At 42.6% G+C, this 21,265-nt stretch overlaps 1 protein-coding gene across 2 annotated transcripts in view; it reads right to left on the bottom strand.

The window, feature by feature from the left end:
* Positions 1–17,438, bottom strand: part of EDEM2 (ER degradation enhancing alpha-mannosidase like protein 2) — a 46,173-nt gene extending 28,735 nt beyond the window's left edge. For both annotated transcript variants that reach the window (XR_009048457.1, XM_057702927.1), the window contains exons 1-8: positions 17,264–17,438; positions 16,920–17,030; positions 15,057–15,096; positions 12,947–13,052; positions 8,997–9,122; positions 6,774–6,985; positions 4,431–4,572; positions 3,017–3,141 (exon numbers count right to left, since the gene is read on the bottom strand). Coding sequence is in view for 1 of the 2 variants with exons in the window: in XM_057702927.1 (XP_057558910.1) it covers positions 3,017–3,141; positions 4,431–4,572; positions 6,774–6,985; positions 8,997–9,122; positions 12,947–13,052; positions 15,057–15,096; positions 16,920–17,030; positions 17,264–17,370 (969 nt within the window). In the remaining variant the exon portion in view is untranslated. The remainder of the gene's footprint in view (positions 1–3,016; positions 3,142–4,430; positions 4,573–6,773; positions 6,986–8,996; positions 9,123–12,946; positions 13,053–15,056; positions 15,097–16,919; positions 17,031–17,263) is intronic.
* Positions 17,439–21,265: the final 3,827 nt, after the last annotated feature.

The raw sequence follows: 21,265 nt of genomic DNA, 5'->3' as shown, positions 1-21,265 counted from the left end.
TTTCTCAGTGCCTTGCCCTCTATATAAACATCACGAGGGCAGGGCCTGGAATACAGCAGGCACTCAAATATTCGTTGAGTAAATGAACAAATTTAACATCTATAAGCCTCCTTTCCTCATCTATGAAACACTGCTTACCTTGGTGTGTTGTGATGATTCTGTGTAAAATGCCCAGCACATAAGTCATTCTTTCATAAATATTTAATTTATCACGTCTATGTGCCAAGACAGACTGTCAGCTAAATGTTAGCTATTAGTGTTATTATAATCTCACAGAGAAATAACCCCAGCACCCCTTCTCAAAGCAAGAAAAGTGCCACACACAAAGCACACAAATCCTATACAAACTGAGATGGCAAAGTGTGGTATATACATCCAAAGGAATATTACTCAGCCTTAACAAGAAGGAAATTCGGACACATGCTACAACCATGAACCTTGAGGACATTATGCTAAATGAAATAAGCCAGTCACAAGGAAACAAATACTGTATGATTCCACTGATGTGCGGTACCTAGAGTAGTCAAAATCATGAAGACAGAAAGGATAATGGTGATTGTCAGGGGCTGGGGGCGGAGAGAACGGGGAGTTATTGTTTAAAGGGTATAGAGTTTCAGTTTACAAGATGAAAAGAGTTACGGGGATGGCTGGTGGTGATGGCCGCACAACAACATGAACGTAAATACCAGTGACCTGTACACTTCAGATGGTTAAGATGGTAAATTTTATGTTATGTGTATTTTGCCACAATAAAGAAAAAGGAAAAAAATACGATCATTTATTTTTTTCTTCCGTTACTGGGCATTTGGACCATTTCTTGTTTTTCTCTGTCATGAACTACACAGGCTGCGTCTTTCCCGGCTCCGTTATCTTCCTGGGGAACATGCACAGAAAGAGCGTCACGCAAGGTCAGAGGGAGCGAGCAGTTCTATGGCTGGGCGGGACAAGCAGGTTTTCCAAGAGCAATGTAGTCACGAACAGTTTTAAGGAAATAGATTTCCAGGTCCTCAACTTTCCTACGATGGATCTGTCCAAAAAGATGCTTATAACACAAAGGCAGGCTACCCATTCTGTCTCTTCCACAACTGTCCTACCGTTTTGCAAAAGCAAGGTGTACCCACCAACCATCTCCAACCTTGCTGCGGAACACTGTCCTCGGATGTAAAAACATCCGGAGCGCTGAACTAGGTTACATTAAACATATTAGCATAGGTGTTGAGAAAAATCAGTGGCTCTGTGCCCTGGGTAACAACTCTTTCTGCAAATCAGACGGCCTTCCATTCTTTGCCTCCAAAAAATTGAAAGAGGAACTGGTCACGTTGTCAGCAGAGACAACATTAAAAATAATTTTTGGTGACAGGTCATTATGTGATTTTTTTTTTTTAACCAGATAAAGACTGAGCCATATAACACTGCCGCTGTCACAGGTCAAAAATGGTTGAATGCTGGCACTTTTCCAGGGGTCAGTCTATTAACTCGGTGATTTCAAAGAAGTGAATGATATTGCAATGATCAAACTCCTTACATCTAAGAAAATGAAAAGTGGGAATAAAACTGATGCTTAGCTGTGCCCTGTTTTAGCAATACGTATTATTCACGCACAAATATGGGAGCTACTTAAAAATTTGAAAGAGCCCCAAAAGTCTCATTAAGAAATGCACTTCCAGTAAAATTGTTTTCAGGTTTATAATCATCAAAAAATTGTAAGCGATACATGTTGTTCTAATCATTTACATACTCATGATAACGAAATCCAGAAGAAAACAAATTTAATCCTTGGAGCCTGTGGTCACAGGAAAGTGTAAAAGATTTTAAATTTCTACGTATGAACAAATTTTGTCACAGAGACGTATGACAGGGTATCCAATAAAATGCCTTTAGCATAAAATATAATAATTAGGATCAAATCCTGTTGGGGTGGTAGAGTGGAAATATGAGTTGGAGGAGAAAAAGGGATGGTATGCAAACATTTAAATTCAACATTACAAACATGCAAGGGGCTCTATATAATTTTTCAAAATTCTTTTAGGGGACACTCAAGCAATTAAACGTGAAGATCTTAGAAGAGTTGGACCAATATTTAATATATCAACAAGTTCTCTCTGAGCTTCCTTCCCCATCTGTACAATGAGAGGGTTGGCTAAAAGTATACAATGGGGAACTAGTTAAATAAATGATAATATATCTACGCAGTGGAATATATGCAACTGTTTAAAAAAGTAAAATTGATCTATACGCATCAATAAAGAATGAGCTCCGAGATACATTCAGTGGAAAGAATAAAAGTGCTCCTATTTATGTGAAGAAAAAAGGGGCTATAACTATCAATGTATCTATGTATGTATGGATTTCTGGAAAGAGGTACAGAAAACCGACAATAAGGGCTGGACGGGGGAGGGCATCTGAGCGTGGGGGCTTGAGACTTATTTATCACTGTATTCCTTTTTCTGCTTTAAACATTCACCACCATCTACATGTTATTACCTTTTCTTCATTTCTTACGGTTAAAAAAAAAAAGTCATTTATAAAAATATTAAAAATATTTTAGGACATCTAGGGGGTGGATTAGATGGGCTCTAAGATCCCTTCCAGCTGCAACTCTATCAGACCACGTAATGGAAAAACATAATGATGGCAGGCAGAGCAGCCCCAGCTGCTTCCACGCCCTTTCTTAGGCCCGCTGTCAAGAATGAGGATATGTGACAGAAACGTCCAGCGGAGAAATGGTTGTTGCCAACGGCTATTACCGCCCAGCCCGGAAAGACACTATCTACTTTAAGTGGTACAACACTCCACAGAAAACTGGATGTTCAGTTCCTGATACCCTAAAGCTTCCCTTCGAAAATTCAGTTTGGCAGAACTTTACATCTGTCTAACTCACTCTAAGCCTCTCTTCCATCCCCAATCCACCCCGCCAAAAAAAAAGTGCTTGAGCACTTTTTTGACTTATACATCAGAATGAGTTTGTTGTGCCAGTACCATAGAAAAAGGACCTCCCCTCTCTGATGGTTCCTACCTGAAGACCAGGCCAGTAGGCCTCCAGAGACTGGAAGACTGGCATAGACACGGTCCCCTTGTACATCTGCACCCACAGGTACCAGTCATCGAAGCGGGTGTAATTCCGAATGGCTTTGTTATATTCTGCAGAGGAGAAAAGGTGATGGACACATCAGTGATGAGGGGCACAAAAGGCAGGCTTTGGCAGCGGAAGGATGGGCTTACACATTTGCAAGACGCTAGGGTGGCCCGGCCTCAAAGCAGACTAGGATGCAAGGAGGCACAGAGCAAGGAGCATGCGTAAAGTCAAACTTCCAGGCTCAAATTCTAGCTCGCTTTACCACTTGCTAGCTGTGACCTCGGGCAGGTTTTTCCCTCTTAAGCCTCAGTCTTATTATCTATAAAGTAAGGAGAGTAATGTTATATACCCCATGGGACTGTGCAGTCATTTATTCACTCAACAATATTCACGGAGTACTTACTAGGTTGCAGGCACCTACGGGGTGGCAAATAAGACAAAGTCCAGCCCTTGGGGAGCTTACATTCTAGTGGGAACTTGAACTTATAACTCCCCCTAGATTGTAAATCCATGAGAGCTAGGACTCTCATGTTTTGTTGACTGCAAAATCCCCAACACGAAGACCGTACATGATAAATATGCACAATAAGCATTATCTGAATGGACAAAGAACCGAAAACATGCAAATAAATAAGACAATCTCAAGTAGTGTTGTAAGGATTAAATGAAACACTCCATGTTCAGTGCTTAGCACAGCACTTGACACATCAATGGTACCCAATAAATATATGCTGAATAAATGAATGGTAGCTATATTTATTATTAGGTGCCCAACAATTCCTCAATATCATTATTACTAGTGTCTAAGGGCCTGGAGGGTAAAATGTTTTTACCCAACAGGCATTAATCTACTAGCTATCGCCTGCAAAGGACTGTGGGAAGCACAAAGATGAGTAAGGCCTGGATGCTGCACTCAGTTGGTAGAGCTGTAACTGTGACAATAGCTGACTGCAAAAAAAGATGCTGAAGGCCCTACATTCTGAGGAAGGATCAAGCTACTCCCTAGGCAAAGTGACACTGAAGCTGGGCCTTGAAGGGTAAACAGAATTGGGCACATAAAGGCAGGAGAAAAGGTATTTGGGGCAAAGGAAACACCACGTGCAATGGCCAGGAAATAAAAAAATCCAGGGCCGCATACAGAGAAGGCAGCATCGTTCAGTTGGCTGTTGCAGGAAGGCATGAAGAGGTGTAGTGGGCCTCAAGCGTGCAGGCTAAGTCCATGGTGGCTTTGAATGCAGACTCAGGTATTCAGAGCTGATTCTGTAGGCACTTGGGAGCAACTGAAAGTTTATAAATAAATTACACATCAACAGGGAAAACTATGGGGAAAAGACCCCTACCCGTCCCTTTTTACCTAGGAACATGGCCATGAGCTTCTTATCCTGAAGCAGGATGGCTCCTTTCACCAGGTACTCAAAGTAGGAGTCCACGCCAGCCCCGATGCCCGCGTCCTGGGCTACCCACTTGCCAGTGAGCACGTCGATGTGGTTGCCGACCTGGGAGAGAGACGTGCGGTCTCAAAGGAGGGACCAAGACCAAACAAGGGTGTCCCCACACCCCTGACTATCCCCTAAATTGTGAGATACGAGGCAGGCACCCCAGCACTTCTTGGGAGACATGCAGGCTATCGGGGTACGGGGCTGGGGGCAAGGCTGGACCACGGCAAACTCTCCTGCATATCTAGATAGTGGAGACGCACCTCGTGCACATTTAGGAGGACTTAATTATACACACTGGTCAAAAACTGAAAAAAGAACAATGACTTGGAGTGTTCACGCCCTGTCTAGAGTGAGTGTAAGCTGGGAGATGAGAACGTGCTGTTCCCACAATCTGTCTCAGACCTCTCGGCCTGAAAATCTGCTTGTGATTGCAGTGTCTAAAGGCACAAGACATACGCGTACTTTCTGTATTTCCATAAATCAACTTGGGAAGGATGTCCAAGAAACTGACAGAGTACTTGCTTGTAAGGAGAGGAACTGGGTAGCTGGGGGACAGGGGTCAGAGATGTCACTGGGTACTTTTTTGTATCCTTTGACTTGTGAACCATTTAAAAATAAATTTTAAAGATTTAAATGAAGAGATATGTTGTCCATATAGCTTAGACCCCAATGGAAGCGGATAATGTCACCTGGTACTCATTCAAAGAAACACCTAACTGTCCTGTGTTAGTTTGGGCAGGCTCCCAGCAAGGAAGACAGGAAGTAGTTGATTTGGAAGGTGAGTCCCTGGAAACACTGGCAGAGGAGGGGAAAGTGAGGCAGGGCAGGGAGGCATCCCATAGAGGGTGTGCCATCAGGCAAGTCACCACCACGGGAACTGAAGCTGCACCTGCTGGGCAGCTCTGGGAGTCAGCATAGAGCACAAGCCTTGGCATGGTCCCACCCAAGAGGAGGGGAACCGGGCTGGTTATCCACAAACCCCCATCAGGGTCAGTCACTGACTGAGAACTGCTCCGAGGTAGCATTAAGTCCTGGCGCTTCTAGCCAAGGGCAAGCAGAGCAGGATCCAGGCACCAGGAAAGGCCGGCAGGCAAAGAGATATGGGTGATTGGCAGCTGGAAGACTGGCCAGTGTGCACGGAAATGGTAAAGGGCTGAGAGGATGTGGGCAGGGCAGCCACGGAGCCACTATGGCTCCAGAGCTGGAGAAAAAACTGCCTGTTGGGGACTCACTAAGGGAGTTACTCTTGGTCTCCCAAGGGTAGTACCTTCTTAAGGGGTTGTCAAGGATTCCTCACACAAGTTTCACTTTTCAAGCTGACTTAGAATCAGACTTTGCATAAAATGTGACTTCATTTGACTCACTTTTGGACAGCACAGTCTTTATAAGTCATAATGATTCAGCAAGGAGGTATTAATACGTCAACATTACTGCTGAAGTAACTGTTGATCAGAAAGCTTAAGTGACTTGGCCAGGGTCACACAGTTTCAACGTAATAAGGCCAGGGCTCAATCTCAGATCTGACTAAATCTAACGCTATTTCCTGGACAGCTTTGGCTCAATTACTGTTAGTTTCACTGGGTTATCCAGTTTAGAACCTGAAACCGACCTTAGAGATCACCCGGCCCAAAGTGTGTTTATGTCCATGGGTTAGTAGGTTTGAGAGGAAAGGGAAGCTCTAGGGTCAAATAAGTTTATGAAACATTGAATTAAGCAAAGTTAAACAGATGAATTTACCCCATAACCTTTAACCTGCTCATGTTCTTTATGACTCTCAAAAAAAAAAGGGACACTATTTATAGTGTTCCCCAGACTTAAATGACCAGGCATCATTTTTCTCACGGAACAGCCATTCAACATCTTTCAAATCTTCTGGTTCTAAGAAACACAGTTTTACAAACAAAAATATGTAAAACTGAGGGCCAGACAGGCTGACGATCTAAGGTCAGCGAGTGGGTCAGAGGCATAAAGCATATGACCCGCTCCCTAGAAACCAGAGGAGCTCAAGGAGCTGACGCTTATCACGGCCCCTTTCCTGCCAGGTGATGTGTTCTATGCTCTCCTCCCCTCTGTGCCAAAGCATGAGCTGGAGGCTTGGTCTACTTTCAGTGTCATGAGCCTAAGTCTTGGACCACTCCTGAGGTCACCCTTAGTTTCCTTTGGCTGGACTGTAACGTGTTGCTCAGAGCCCCGAGCCTCGCAAGCAGGGGCCAAGGTGGCCAACTCGACCCGGCCAGGAAGGGTGGCAGCAGACCTACCAGCCCAATATCTGACCGGCTCTCCCAGAGGCGCATCAGGGCGACTCTGGCCACGTCTTCGAACACGGGGTCACCGGTGAGGCTGCTCAGGGTGGCAAATTCCACAATGAAGGTCCCAATCCCTGCTGTGCAGGTGACAGGAGTCTCTCCCGGGTTCACGCCGTGAAGCAGGTTCACCGTTCCGTACGGCATGCCAGTGGGGGTCTGAAAGGCTGAACAATCACAAAATGAAGACCCCAGATAGGAGCGGGCAGGTGGGGATGGTTGGATACAGGCCCAAAGCCTGAAGCCTTGCCCAGCGCTTCTCTCTTTGCCCCCTGGGTGCTCTGCTAGAGACAGAGGCAGGGAAGGGTCAGTGTCACAACTGGAGGGCCCTTGGTGGCCACCTAACCCAGATGCTGCCAAACCCAGCCCCTCATGCCTCAGGCTCTTGCCTGTGGTGACAAGGAGGCAGCAGGCTGTCCTCTGGGTTATCACACTCCACGCATGCTCACTTTAGCTAGGGCAGCTCTACTTTTACTAAATTTATATTATGCCTCAGAGGCCAGGCAAGTCACGTAGTGTGAAGCAGACAGGGCTTACGCCATAGGCAGTGGTGGCGCTGGCAGCACGATGAAGAAGCCATTCATCTACTTTTTACAACACCATTCTGACCAAATGAAACAGATCTGCAGACTACAAACAGTCCCACAGGAGCCAGTTTAAGATCCCTGCTCTAAATAGAGAGTTTCAGGGCCTATGTTATTTTTTTTTAAAAAAGGATATAAACTACAAAACTGCTGATGTGGTCCAATCCTCAATTCACAGGTAGGAAAAGTCAGGCTTGTAAAGAAGTGACTCAAAGATCACAGAGGGAGCCAAACAGAGCTGGGACGGGAATGACTGCCACATGCCCGCTCCCCTTCCCCCTCCCCACAGGCCCCGTGCCTTCCGATTCAAGGCAAGGAACTAGATAGCAAGTCAGAGGCAGAGATTTCCTCTCCAGGCTGAAAGGTCAAACAGCCTCCGAGTAGCTTGTGCGTCACCAAACTGTGAACAAAGTTGTCAAAACTTCCAAAAACCGCAAAGTCCAGCAACTTTATTGTAAGGAGAGAAACTTGCTACCTGGCAGACATGAGTGGTCAGTAAGGAGGATTCCAGCCACAACCAAGAAGGGCCCAAAGGGATCGTTCAGAGAAGTCAGGCAGTATTTAAAAGAAAGGGGGGGGGGGGGTATGTGTGTGACAAAATCCTGTTTCTCAACCTGAATGGTAGATACACTGGTGCTGACTCCAACATGCACTTTTCAATATGTATATTTCTCAATATAAAAAAATTTTTTTAATGCAAAAAAAGAAAAAAAAAAAAAAAAAAAGAAGGGAGCAACCAGGCAGGGTTTCCCTCCAGGGATGAGTCACACAGGGAGACATTTAGGCTATGAGTGAGACCTGAACCTGGCTCGCTCACTCTCCTCAGCTCTTCCCCAAGGATGAGAGGCAAGTCCTGGGTAAAGGGGACAACTAAGATGGCCAAGAGGCTGGTGGAAAGCACAGCGTGACGTGTTTGGGTGTGAACGGCTCTCAGAGCCTCCACCACACCCTGAAAAGAACACAGTGTCCAGCTGATGCTGCCGAGCCCAGCTACTGCCCCACCGGACAAACACTGCGGCCTGGCCTGCAGCCCTGGACACGGCTCAGCTACAAAACAAGGCCCTCTCGTGTCTCAGTGGTGTCTGAGGTTCTCCAAGAACGTTCTCCTTTCTGACCTTATTTTACATCTCCCCAAAGGGAGGCAGGAATTATGACTCCCATTGGATACACAGGGAAATTGAACCAAGACGAGGAAGAGGAATTTGATCACGCTATTGGCTGGCAGAGCCAAGTCTAGAACCTGGGGTTCCAAATGCTCAGACCAAGGCTCTTCTCTGGAACTCTTTCATCCCAGCGGTGTGTGGGCCTGGGAGGAGGCAAAAGCACTTACTCAAATAAGGGCAAGAGCCTCCCAGCCACCAGGCTGGCCTTCAGCACTCCCTGCAAACAGAAATGAGGTCAGCTCACCATCCTAGTCTAGCCCTCAAAGTGCCCAAGACGCTTCTGATTTCCATGGTGGGTGCCAAGAGGTAGAAATACCAAGTGTTTGGGTGAGACACTTGAGCAAATAATTCCACACAGCCACTCCCTTCTTCAGCAAGAGCAGCAGGACCTACTGGACTTCATCTCTGCCCCATCTCCATGTGGGTCTTACCTGGGAGGAGTTTCCGGGCTGCCTCCTCAGCCATCCTCAGGAGAGGTCCCGAGCAAGGCCACCCGGCCTCCACGTCCACCCCAGCCTTCTTTGATAGCAGGTGAGCAGAGAGAAGTCCTCCTACCACTATAGATGGTACAAAAAGCAAGTGTCAGAGTCCTAAGGACCAGTCTTTCCCTTGTACAAATGAAACCTAATGCTTTGTCCGGTGGCTCACTGGGAAGGGGCTAGAGCTATCTAGCGAAAGAAGAGTCCTTAATCTCCCACACTGGTACAGTGTTAAGTTCATGAAGTTTTTTTTCTCTTGGTGGGTCACAAATACAACGGCTATCATTTTTTTTCAGTCCCTACTGTATACCAAGCACTAGGTACTATTGTGCCCTCTTCAGACGAAGATACTGAGGTTCAGAGAGGTAAAGTGACTTGCCCAGGGTCATCCATCTAGTAGGTGGAAGGGCCAGGTCTGTTTGACTCCAAAGCCCAGGCTCATTGCACTCGGTCACTGTCTCCCAATCACCCCAAGACCAAGGGAGGATACTTATAACCCTCCTTCTACTCATGTTTATCTAGCTCAACACATAATATTTAGGACTTATGAAAAAACACAAAGTCACATATCAGGAAATATGGCTAAAGGGCTATGCTAAATAGCCCTCCCACTGAAAAAAAAACTGGTGACCTTGAGCTTCAGTTTTCTCCTCATCCTGGCAGACCAGGAATGAGAGACAAAAGCAGGACCGACCCAAGGAGGGAGCCTGATAAAAGGTCCTTCCATAAAGTGGGACCTGGAAGAATTATATATTCTGTGCAAAGATGAATTAAAAATAAACCCTACACACCTCCCCTAGTATAGAGTAAGGAAAACTGTATGCCTCAAATCTCAATGCCAAGTCAAGAGAAAAAAAAAATCTCTAAGAATTAATAACTACAAACTGGTACTCACTAAGTTTTACAGACTGAATTCACATTAACTAGGTAGTCTAGAAAACCTCAAACCTTTAGCATAAGGTGGTTTTAGCAGATAATGCCTCCAACATTATTTAGTACTCCACATGGCAGTAGTAAACAAAAAAATACATCTGGAAAAACCTACATTCAACTCAGGCCTCAAAGAATTCCACAGGTAAAACCTAGGCAATGACTGTACATTAAAAAATAAACAGATCACAAAACATACAAAGAAACAAAGCATTAAGAGTAAGAGCCAGCAGAAAAAAACAGTAGAACATGACTTCAGACACTGGGCTTATCAGACACAGAATACAAAATAATTATGTATAATATATTTAAAGAAATAAAAGAAAGGATGGAATACATGAGTAAGTAGCAAGAAATTACAAAAATGACCAAGCCTATAAAAGAACCAAACAGAATTTCTAAAAAATGAAAAATAGAAAAACTGAAATTAAAAATTATATCGATAGGTTTAATAGCAGATAAGATACATCTGAAGAGAGAATTGGTGGACTTGAAGAGACTCAAAAAAATTATGCAATATGAAACACAAAGAGACAATATGCTTTTTAAAAAATACAGAAGGGACATGGAGGGTACAGTAAGAAGGTATAATACACTTTTGATTGGAGTTCTAAAAAGAAAAGAGGGAGAAAATGGGGGCGAGGCAATATTTGAAGAGAAAATGGTTAAGAGTTTTCTAAAACTAATGAATGACACACATTCTTAGATCCAAGAATCCCAAGCCAAATAATAAAAAGAAATCCACCTTTATATATATTATGGTAAAACTGCAGAACACCAAGGAGGGGAAAAAAAGATCTCAAAAGCAGTCAGAATCCATGTAATAATGATTTTTAAAGTAGGGAGATGGGTATGTCCAGTTCATTATACTATTTTCTCTACTTTTGTGTATATTTGAAATTTTCCAACTTTAAAAAAGTTTCCAAAACCTTACAAAATTTTTAAAAGGAGGGGGCAGCCAGAGTGGGGGGGGATAAAAACCAACAGATTATCAACAAAGAAATAACAATTAGATGGACAGCTTACTTCTTAACAATGATAATGAAATCAGAAGACAATGGAAAAATTTCTTCAACATGCTAAGAGAAAAAAAAAAATCAACCTGGAAAAATATCCCCCAAAGGCCAAACAAAGGCAGTGAGATAACGACATTTCCATACTAAGAAAACCTGAGAAAGCTTGCTAAGAACACACCTGCACTAAAGGACATTCTAACGGAAGTCCTTCAGATAAAAGGAAAGGGATCACAGATGTAAGTGAGGTCTGAGATACAAGAAGGAAAGATGGTCCCCAAAGTGGTAAATATATGAGTAAATCTAAAACTTCAACTATACAGAACAACAGTAATATATGGAGGGCTTAAAACAAACAATTGAAATATATAACTAAAGCATACAGGTAAGGATATCCTCAGAGCCAGGTTTTGTATTATTCAGGAGGAGAATAAAGATTTTCATTAATTTTAGACTTTGTTATGTTTGTTAAATTTTCTAGGAAAACGAATAATCTAGATATTGTGCATAATTTCTAAATTAGTAAAGGAAAATGGATTGAGGGGGAAAAATCAACTTAAGGCACAAAAAAGAGAAAAATAACATAGAGAAGATGAGACAAATAGCACAAAGTAATACCATAGAAATGAATGCAAATATATCAGTAATTATAGTAAATGTAAATGGATTAAATGCTTCAATTAAAAGAAAAGATTAGCAGGATGGATAAATAAAATAGAATATGTAAATTACAAAAGACATAGCTAATCATAAAAATACAGTAAGACTGGAAATAAAAGAGAAGAAAAACACATTGGGCAAATGTCAACCAAAAGAAAGCTGATACAATTATAGTCATACTAGAAACAGAGATATAAGGACAACCTTATTCTATAGATGACAATCTAGGCTCAGAAGTTCCGTGACACAGCAATGAGCGTGGCCTCAAACTCAGGTCTGATTCCTAAACCGGGATTTTATGCCATGCTGTCCCTCTGCTCCCTAATCTTTTTTAAAATTTTATGTATCATATATCCGTAACACAAGTTTCATTGCAAATAACATACAAAATAAAGATAAGCAAAATAAGGAGGAAAAAATGTAACTGTGTCATCCAGAAGTGACAGCTGTTAAGCCACTGGTGGTCCAGAGGCTCACTGAAAAACAGGGTTGTGCCAGCCTCATAAGAATCACTGGGTCAAAACTCATTGAAATGTGTGGATCTGTGCATTTCAGTATATGTAAATTTACCTCAATAAAATGAATGATTCATTAAAAAGAAAAAAAAGATTCATTGGGAACCTGCTAAAAATACTGACTCTAGGACCCAACCCAAAGATCCCAATTCATTAGATTTAAAGTGGAGTCTAGACAGCTGAACTTTTTAAAAGGTCCCAAATGCTTCTGATAGGCAGCCAGGTTTGGAAATGAACACCCTAGACTTGCACTATGTAATACAGTAATCAGTAACCACGTCACTATTTAAATTTAAATTCATTAGAATTAAATGAAATTAAAAATTAAGCTCTTCAGTTGCAGTAGGCACAATTCGGATGTTCAATAGCCACACATGGCTAGTGGCGACTGGACTGGACAACACAGATATAAAACATTTCCATCATCAAAGCAGAAAGTTCTATCAGATAGCGCTTCCTAGGCAATAAGCTACAAGAAGGCAAGGATTACATCTTTCTTGCTCTTGGCTGAAAGCCTAGAACCAAGTATATGTTAAATATGTGAGTAATCCTGGCATATTTCTTTTCAGTCTTTTCTCTGTCCCCTGCTCACTTTCATGTGTGAAACTGATGAGGGATCCCGAGACCTCCCTACCCCACCCTACAAGAGCTCTGTCAATCTGGTTTAGGCCAAGTGCCCTGGCAAGGCTGGCCCTTAAGATCCTATTTACCACCTCTTGGTTTACACAGAGGCCAAAACCCCACACTCTCCTTTCTTCCAAGGGCCCTAGAAGGCAGCCCTCACCTCGGATGTTGGTTTCAAACACAGAGGCATTCACGTCAATATCAAAGTCCACGTTGTCCTGGAGTACTTCAACCACTCTTTGGAATTCTGAGACATTCCCCAAAATCTGAAGGAAAGAGAGACCTGACAGTGAGGCTCTCAGGCTTGTAGGTGCTGAAGATGCTAGGATCTTATGCTGGTGTAACTCTCACTTACTCAAATTAAGACCTACAGTTTCTGTCCTAGAACTGCTGGTAACAGGAGAAAACACTGAGAGCAGGAAATCACACAGACCTAATATCAAGAGATTGGTAAAGTAAATTCTTTCATACCAATTTAAGAATCCCTATGTACTCATTTAAATGAAACCAATATAAAGACTGCAGACCATATAAAGAAATCTTAGTTTGACGTTTGCAGTGGATATCTGTTGTTTTTAACCTTGTCACATTCATCCTTGTGGAAAACAGTGCAGGTTGATTGGCCCAACGTTGATTCCCACTCTTCTTTATCCTGGTAGCTTCCAGCCATAGAGGCTAGAAATCAAATATTTGCTTTCTCAGCCTCATTTGCTACTAGAGGTGATTGTGTTACCCAGTCAATTCTGAGCCTTGTAAAGTCTACTAGGGGCACTTGTCAGAAAGCTTCTGTTTTCCTAATAAAAAGGGACAAAACACTTGACATGGCTTTTACTCTTTTTCTTTCTGGTTTGAAAGCAGACTTGATTTCTGGAGCTGTGGCAACCATATTAGACCATGAGGTACTAAGCATGAGAATGAAAGTCAATATGCTAATGGTGGTAGAATGGAAGGATACAAAGATCATGGGTCTCTGATGGCACTGTTGAGCAGCTAACCCAATGCTAGAAATTACCTTCAAATTTTCTTTTACTTGAGAAGATGAAACCCTTTTGTTTAAACCATCAGTCACATGCAATCCTGATATCTTTTATTCTGGTAATAGTGTTCCAGTATTCCCTTGAGGAATCACCCTTCTTCCATAGTTACTCATGTAATTTGAAGAAGCTGACTCCATCCCTTCAGCTGCAAGAATGGGCAGTTCACCTGGACCAGCCAGCATGCTATATCCCTTGGCCAAATGATTGGTTCAGGGATAGATGTGTAACCCAAGCCAGATCAATGAGACTCAGTCCCTGGAATTAATGGAAAAGGACTAATTCTTTCCACACACAGGTTACTAAATGAGTGGGATATGAATCTGGAGTTACCATTGGCTACACTGCCAGCTTAAGGAGAGCCTGAGAATACAGCCAGCAAAGAAAGTGGAAATAAGAGATGGAGAAAGAGATTCCTAATGACATTACTTATGTCTGGAGCCATCTGGGTCTGAGGCCAGTCTTTACCTGGACTTTTTAGTTATCTGACTCAGTAAATTTCCTTCCTGTCTAAATCAGTGTGAGTCTCTATCGCTTGCAACCAAAACAGTCCTGACTATCTCAGCATTCAAAGGCCTCTGTGACTTAGACCTAATCTATCCTTCTGACCATGTCTCTCACTGTTCATCTAGCCTAGTCTCATCCACCTCACTAAAACTGTACCCACTATTCCCTGATTTTCTGCCTTCAGACATGCTGTTCTCTCTACCAGAAATCTCACCCTATGTCTTCCCATTTTCAAATTCAACCTATCTTCGATTGTCTAAATGTCACCTTCTCTAGGAAGCCTTTGATTCCTCCAGCTGAAATTAACTTCCTCCTTTAAAAGGCTCCAGTAAATTTATTTCTACGCCTCCCAGGTATCTATTTCCTTCCACATTACGAGAATCTTTGCATAGGCAGGAGCTTCACTCATTCCTGCCCTCCCCCATGGACTGTGCTTGGCCAAGCACAGTCCATGAAGCAATTACTCAAAAAATGTTTGTTAAATGATAACTTGAATCTTTCACCACATTGTAACCAGTTATTTCCTCAGAACCAAAATCTCATTTCCTGCCCTCTTTCTGAGAAATTCCAGTGGCTTTCCATTGCCCTCAAATTAAAGATCAAAATGAAAGATAAAAATAAAAGGCCCAAGTGAAGAATTCATTTTTCACCCACAGTTAAGCTGCCAAAAGAAGGAAGGATATTGGTTATACAATGTTGGAGAAGGAAAGGAATAGACAAGACACTTACCAGCAAGGTGTCCAGAGCATCAATTAGAGTCAGAGAAAAACTGTAAAAGGACAAAAATCCCAGCTGCTTAGTAAGAAAATCAAACACCAGATATTAAGGCTGCCCCAGATCAGAGGCCCCAAAAACTAATAAGTAAGGCACAGCGATGCCTCTGCCAGTCCCACTTGCAGTCACAACAGAGAAGCCATAGTGAAAATCACCGGGAACCTCAGACCCATTTAAGGCACCTGGGAGGTGGGTTGATGTATAGCATCTTACGGAAATAGCTTGACTGTGGTTAAACACATTGCCTATATTCTCTGGCATTCTTCTCTGCCATAGGGAGGCAGTATAAGATTGTAGCTCAGAGAACAAGCTTTCCACATCTACGAATTTATCTCACAGTGCATACATAGAACTGTAGGCTTGAGAATGCTCATGGCAATATAGAACAGCAAAAAGCTAGAAATAACCCAAATGTATACCGGTTGAAGAGTGATTAACCAAACTGTAATACATTCAAACCATGCAAAAAAACTATGAAGTTGTCAAAAAGATTGCTATCAAGAGTTCTATGGGCTAATGTGAAGATTTTCAGATTATATAGTTAAATGAAAAAAACAAGGTACAGAATAGGCAATGTCATATGTTTCTAACTGCATTTTTCAAAGAGACACACAGACAGAAAGCAGATTAGCAGTTTTTTGGGCCAGTGGTGATGGAGGGACTATAAATGGCCACAAGGGAACTTTTTAGGGTGACAGAAATGTTCTCTATCCTGACTGTGATGGTGGCTACTACACACTTAAAATGGGTGCATTTTATATAAGTCATCCCTTTAATAAGTTACTTACAAAGATACACATATACATACCTATGATGGTATAAACCAAAAATATTTCTGGAAGGATACACAAGAAAGTTAACAGTGGTTGGAGTTCTAGGGTATGGGAGATATTTATTTTATTATATGATATTGTACTGCTTGAATTTGCCATTTGCTTGCATTACTTTTTTCAACTAAAAAAACAAAAACCAACACAAATTGTGTTGAGTTTAATTTCTCCAGTTCCTAGCATATGCACTGTAAAACGGAGATAACAGCAATTAACTCCTAAGGGTGTTAATTAAATGAGATGATACAAGTAAAATATTTAGTCAAGGTTAGCTTCAGCTAAATGCAGTGATTCTTCACTCACTCAGCAAGGAACAGACAGAGAATTCCACCTCTCATAGATTTCTATTCTAGTGGAAATGAGGAAGACAAACTAACAGCTAAGTGAAAATGACGGTATCAGAGTAAGAAGTGCTACAGAAGAAAGTAAAAAGGATGGTTTGTGAGAGTGACCTGTAGGGGGTGGGTATTTAGGGGAACTGATGCTAAGGTGACAGTTTGAGCTGAAATCTCAAGAAGCAGTCAGGAATGTGAGGGTAATGGGGAAGTGCATTTCAGGTACACTAACAACAAAGCCTCTGAAGTTTCATGTTTGGGAGAGTCACATCCCCTCCTGGGCTTGTTTGCCACTCATAACATGAAGGGGTTGGGTCTTCTGATTTCTTGAAGCCCTTCCACATATCCTAAGGCTCCAGGGGTTTGCCCAAGTCCCAATAGCTGGTGCCTGCTATTGTTGTGGCCATAGCCCAGAGGTCCAGCCCACCAGGCTAACTCAGCTTTTTTCCCACTATGGGATCCAACTTTCCGGGAGGCTGGGTGGATCCTGGTGGTGCTGACCTGAATTGGGGGGGGAACGCGACCTCTCCCTGGCTAGGATCTTTTTCTGGAATTGGTGAGGAGACCATGAAGCCACCAGCCCCAGCAGACCCGCCCCCCTAGGACCGGACTGCCAGACCCAGACCGCCCCCTTGCTCCTCCGTTCGCACTACCTGCCCCAGGTGTCGTGCCCGTCACAGGTGAGAGGTCGCAGCTCGTCGTAGGGAAAGGCATTCTCCAGGTAGCTGTCGTAGGCGTGGTAGAACATGGCCTTGACTCGCTCCCTGGTGCAGGGTACGAGAAATAAGGCAGAGGGCCACCAAACGAACCCAGGCAGGGGAAAGAACAAGAAATAGGGCGGAAGGTGGGAATCACCATCTGATTTCTGCCAGGAGCCCAGTGGCGGGGTCCGAGCAGGTCCGGGTGGGGGTCCCGAGATGGAGGGAATGGGGAAGGGACCAGGTCTGGGCTTCCCATTCCCCAACTATGGAAGGGCAGGGATCCTGACCCCCTTCACCTGTAGTGGGCGGGGTCGGGCGCGGTGCCATCGGGGCCGGGTGCACCATGGTGCAGGGGCAGCAGCGCACACAGGAGGCCAAGCGGGACGAGCAGCCGGAAAGGCATAGAGCGCGTGTCTTGTCAGCGCCGCCGCTGCAGCAGTAGCCACCGCCACCCGCTCATCCTGCGAGCCTCTGCGGGTTCTTCCGGGAATTCGCAGCACTGCGCCTGCGCGCCGATGAATCATCCACTCACTTCCGGACTACAAGCCCCAGAATGCAGTGAGCGGCGGAACCCAAGCAAAGAGCATCTTGGGATATATAGTCTCTGAAACAGGGATCAACATGTCTTAAAGACAGTGGCCTTTATAGCTGCTATTATTGATTAATCTTTTAGCAACAGCATTTTTTTTAAGCTTTCTTAAATTTAATTATTTTTTATTGACGTATAGTTGATGTACAACATTATATAATTACAGGTGTGCAGTGTAGTGATTCACAATCTTTAAAGGTTATACTCCATTTATAGTTGTAAAATATTGTCTATATTCCCTGTGTTGTACAATATATCCTTGTAGCTTATCTTGTACATAATAGTTTGTACCTCTTAATCCCCTTCCCTTATATTGCCCCTCCCCCCTCCCGTCTCCCCACTGGTAACCACTAGTTCGTTCTCTACACTTGTGAGACTCTCTTTTTTGTTATAGTCACTAGTTGGTTGGTTGGTTGGTTTTTAGATTCCACATATAAGTGATATCATACAGTACTTGTCTTTCTTTGTCTGACTTATTTCACTTAGCATAATGCCCTTCAAGTGCATCGATGTTGTTGCAAATGGCAAAATTTTCATTCTTTTTTATGACTGAGTAGTATTCCATTGAACATATATACCACATCTTCTTTATCCAGAAGTGTCAACTGTTGATGGACACTTCGCTTGCTTCCATATCTTGGCAATTGTAAATAATACTGCTATGAACATTGGGGTGCATGTATCTTTTTGAATTAATGTTTTTGGGTTTTTTTTCAGATATATACCCTGAAGTGGAATTGCTGGGTTATATGGTAGTTCCATTTTTAGTTTTTTGAGAAACCTCCATACTGTTTTTCACGTGGCTGCATCAATATACATTCCCACCAACTGTTTACAGAGGTTCCTTTTTTTCCACATCCTTGCCAACACTTGTTATTTGTGGTCTTTTTGATGGCAGCCATTCCTTCAGGTGTGAGGTGATATCTCACCGTGGTTTTGATTTGCATTTCCTTGATGATTAGCAATGTTGAGCATCTTTCCATGTGCCTGTTGGCAATCCACGTGTCCTCTTTGAGGAAATGTCTATTCAGATCTTCTGCCCATTTTTTTTTTATGTTTTTTATGTTGTTGTTTTTTTTTTATTTTTGGGGGGGGTACACCACCCATTTTTTAACTGGGTTGTTTGGGGTTGGTTTTTTTGTTTGGTTGGGTTTTTTGTTTGTTTGTTTGTTTGTTTGTTTGTTTTGATATTGAGTTGTATGAGCTGTTTATATAGTTTAGATATTAACCGCTTATTGGTCATATCATTTGCAAATATTTTCTTCCATTCAGTAGGTTGTCTTTTTGTTTTGTCAGTGGTTTCCTTTGCTATGCAAAGCTTTTAAGTTTGATTAGGTCCCATTTGTTTATTTTTGCTTTTATTTCTTTGCTGTAGGAGACTCATCCAAAAAAATATTGCTGTGATTTATGTCAAAGAGTGTTCTGCCTATGTTTTCCTCTAGGAGTTTTATGGTTTCAGGTCTTACATCTAGGTCTTTCATCCACTTTGAGTTTATTTTTGTACATAGTGTTAGAGAATGTTCTAATTTCATTCTTTTACACGTAGGTGTCCAGTTTTCCCAGCACCACTTACTAAAGAAACTGCCTTTTCTCCATTGTATATTCTTGCCTCCTTTGTCATAGATTAATTGACCCTAAGTGTGTGGGTTTATTTCTGGGCTTTCTGTTCTGTTCCATGGATCTATGTCTCTGTTTTTGTGCCAGTATCATATTATTTTGATTACTGTAGCTTTCTAGAATAATCTGAAGTCAGAGAGCATGATTCCCCCAGCTCTGTTCTTCTTTCTCAAGATTGTTTTTGTTATCTAGGGTCTTTTGTATTTCCATGTAATTTTTAAGATTATTTGTTCTAGTTCTGTGAAAAATGCCATTGGTAGATTGATACCGATTGCATTGAATCTATAGATTGCCTGGGGTAGTATGGCCATTTAAAAATATTAATTCTTCCAATTCAAGAACATAGTGTATCTTTCCATCTGTTTGTGACATCCTCAATTTCTTTCTTATGCAACAGCATTTTAAAGGACTTGTGCTTTAAGACTGTATGGAGTACTTTAAATATATTATCTTTTTTTAAAAACCACCTTATTAAACATGAAGGCAGAGACCAGCGGGGACTCAATATTTATTAGCAGATGTATTTAAAGATGGATGAAGAATGTTCAGCCTTTACCATAATTAGAGGTTTATTGAGTTTCCCAAACAAATTCCTTGCTAATCATGTAAGATATAATGTACTTCCAAAGCTGCTACTCTCAAGATTTTCAGAAATCCCTTCGATTCTAGGAATTCATGAAATCTTGACATTCCTTTCCTCCCATCTGGGACATAGTCACATCATCATAGTTTTTTCAGTCTCTGTCCCAATGCAGAAGTTACCCCCTCCCAATCCCTTGGACCATCTCAGTGGCTGCAGCCCTGTAGGTTATCCCACATGAGAATGAAGACCTGGGGCACTATAGCTTTGAGAAGGTCGGGACCTATTTTTCCATTTTCCTTCTTGCAAGTTCCCAGAGTTTTGTCAGCCCTTTAGACCACAGCAACACACATGACTTTGGCAATGTGATGTGCAGCAGAATCAGCCCTACATTTCAAGTGTGACCAGGACTTCAATCTCAACTTTATCACTTAAAACCTCTATAAGTGACCCTAGGCACGCCCCTCCCCTTCTGAGAGCCCAGCTTCTTCATATGTAAAATGAAGAATTTGAACAAATGGATCTCTGAGATCCTTTTAACCTGAGCTGTCTGTGATGCTAGGATTGGCCATCTTCTCTTTGCTAAAAAATGGCAGCTCAGTTCCTTGAGCTGGAATGAAGGCATGTTTGGTCATCCTTGAAAATATCCCTCAGATAAATGTCCCAAAATTTCACCCGTAGATATGAGAATTAAAACTTTGACTTAACCCAGAGAGCTTGAGGTAGAACAGTACAGAGGTTAAAAGTGTGGGCTTTAGATTTGAGCACTCCCGAGTTGGAAGACTAGCTCCATTACCTGTTAGGAGTGTGGCCCCACCAGCTTTTCTTCGGAGCCTCATTTTATTCATCTGTAAAATAGGAATAATAGTAGTAATATATTTACCTAATAGGATTATGAGGATTCAGTAAGCTACTGCATATAAAAAGTGCTTGTCACGGTGCCTGGCAGAAGAGACAAACAAAAGATATTAGGATGCTTTTGGAAACTGTTCTTGGAAGTGCTGGATGGAAGGGAAAGGACATAACAGTAAACTGAGACTTGGATAACAACACAGGGGTGCGGTATTAGCTTTCTGTGACTATGGTAACAAATTATATTTCCCACAAACTGGGTGGTTTAAAGCAACAGAAGAGTATTCTCTCACAGTCCTGGAGGCCAGAAGTCTGAAATTAGTTTCACTGGGCCAAAATCAAGATATTGGCAGGGCCACATTCCGCCTGGAGCCTCTAGGGAAGCATCTGCTCCTTGCCTCTCCAGCTTCTCTGAGAGAAGAGAATGTTGCTGCCATTCCTTGGCCTGTGGCCGTATCACTCCAATCCCTGCCTCCGTGTTCACATCACCTCCTCCTCTGTGGATTTGTATCATATCTTCCTCTGCTACTCTCTGCCCCTCTAATGACACTTGTGACTGCCTTTGGGGCCTAACTAGACAATACAGGATAATCTCCCATCTCAAGATCCTTCACTTGATCACATCTGCAAAGACCCATTTTCCGAACAGGGTATACTTAT

This window comes from Hippopotamus amphibius, chromosome 12 (assembly GCF_030028045.1).
Source record: "Hippopotamus amphibius kiboko isolate mHipAmp2 chromosome 12, mHipAmp2.hap2, whole genome shotgun sequence".
Lineage (NCBI taxonomy): Eukaryota > Metazoa > Chordata > Mammalia > Artiodactyla > Hippopotamidae > Hippopotamus > Hippopotamus amphibius.
This window is presented reverse-complemented; position numbering and strand designations above follow the sequence as displayed.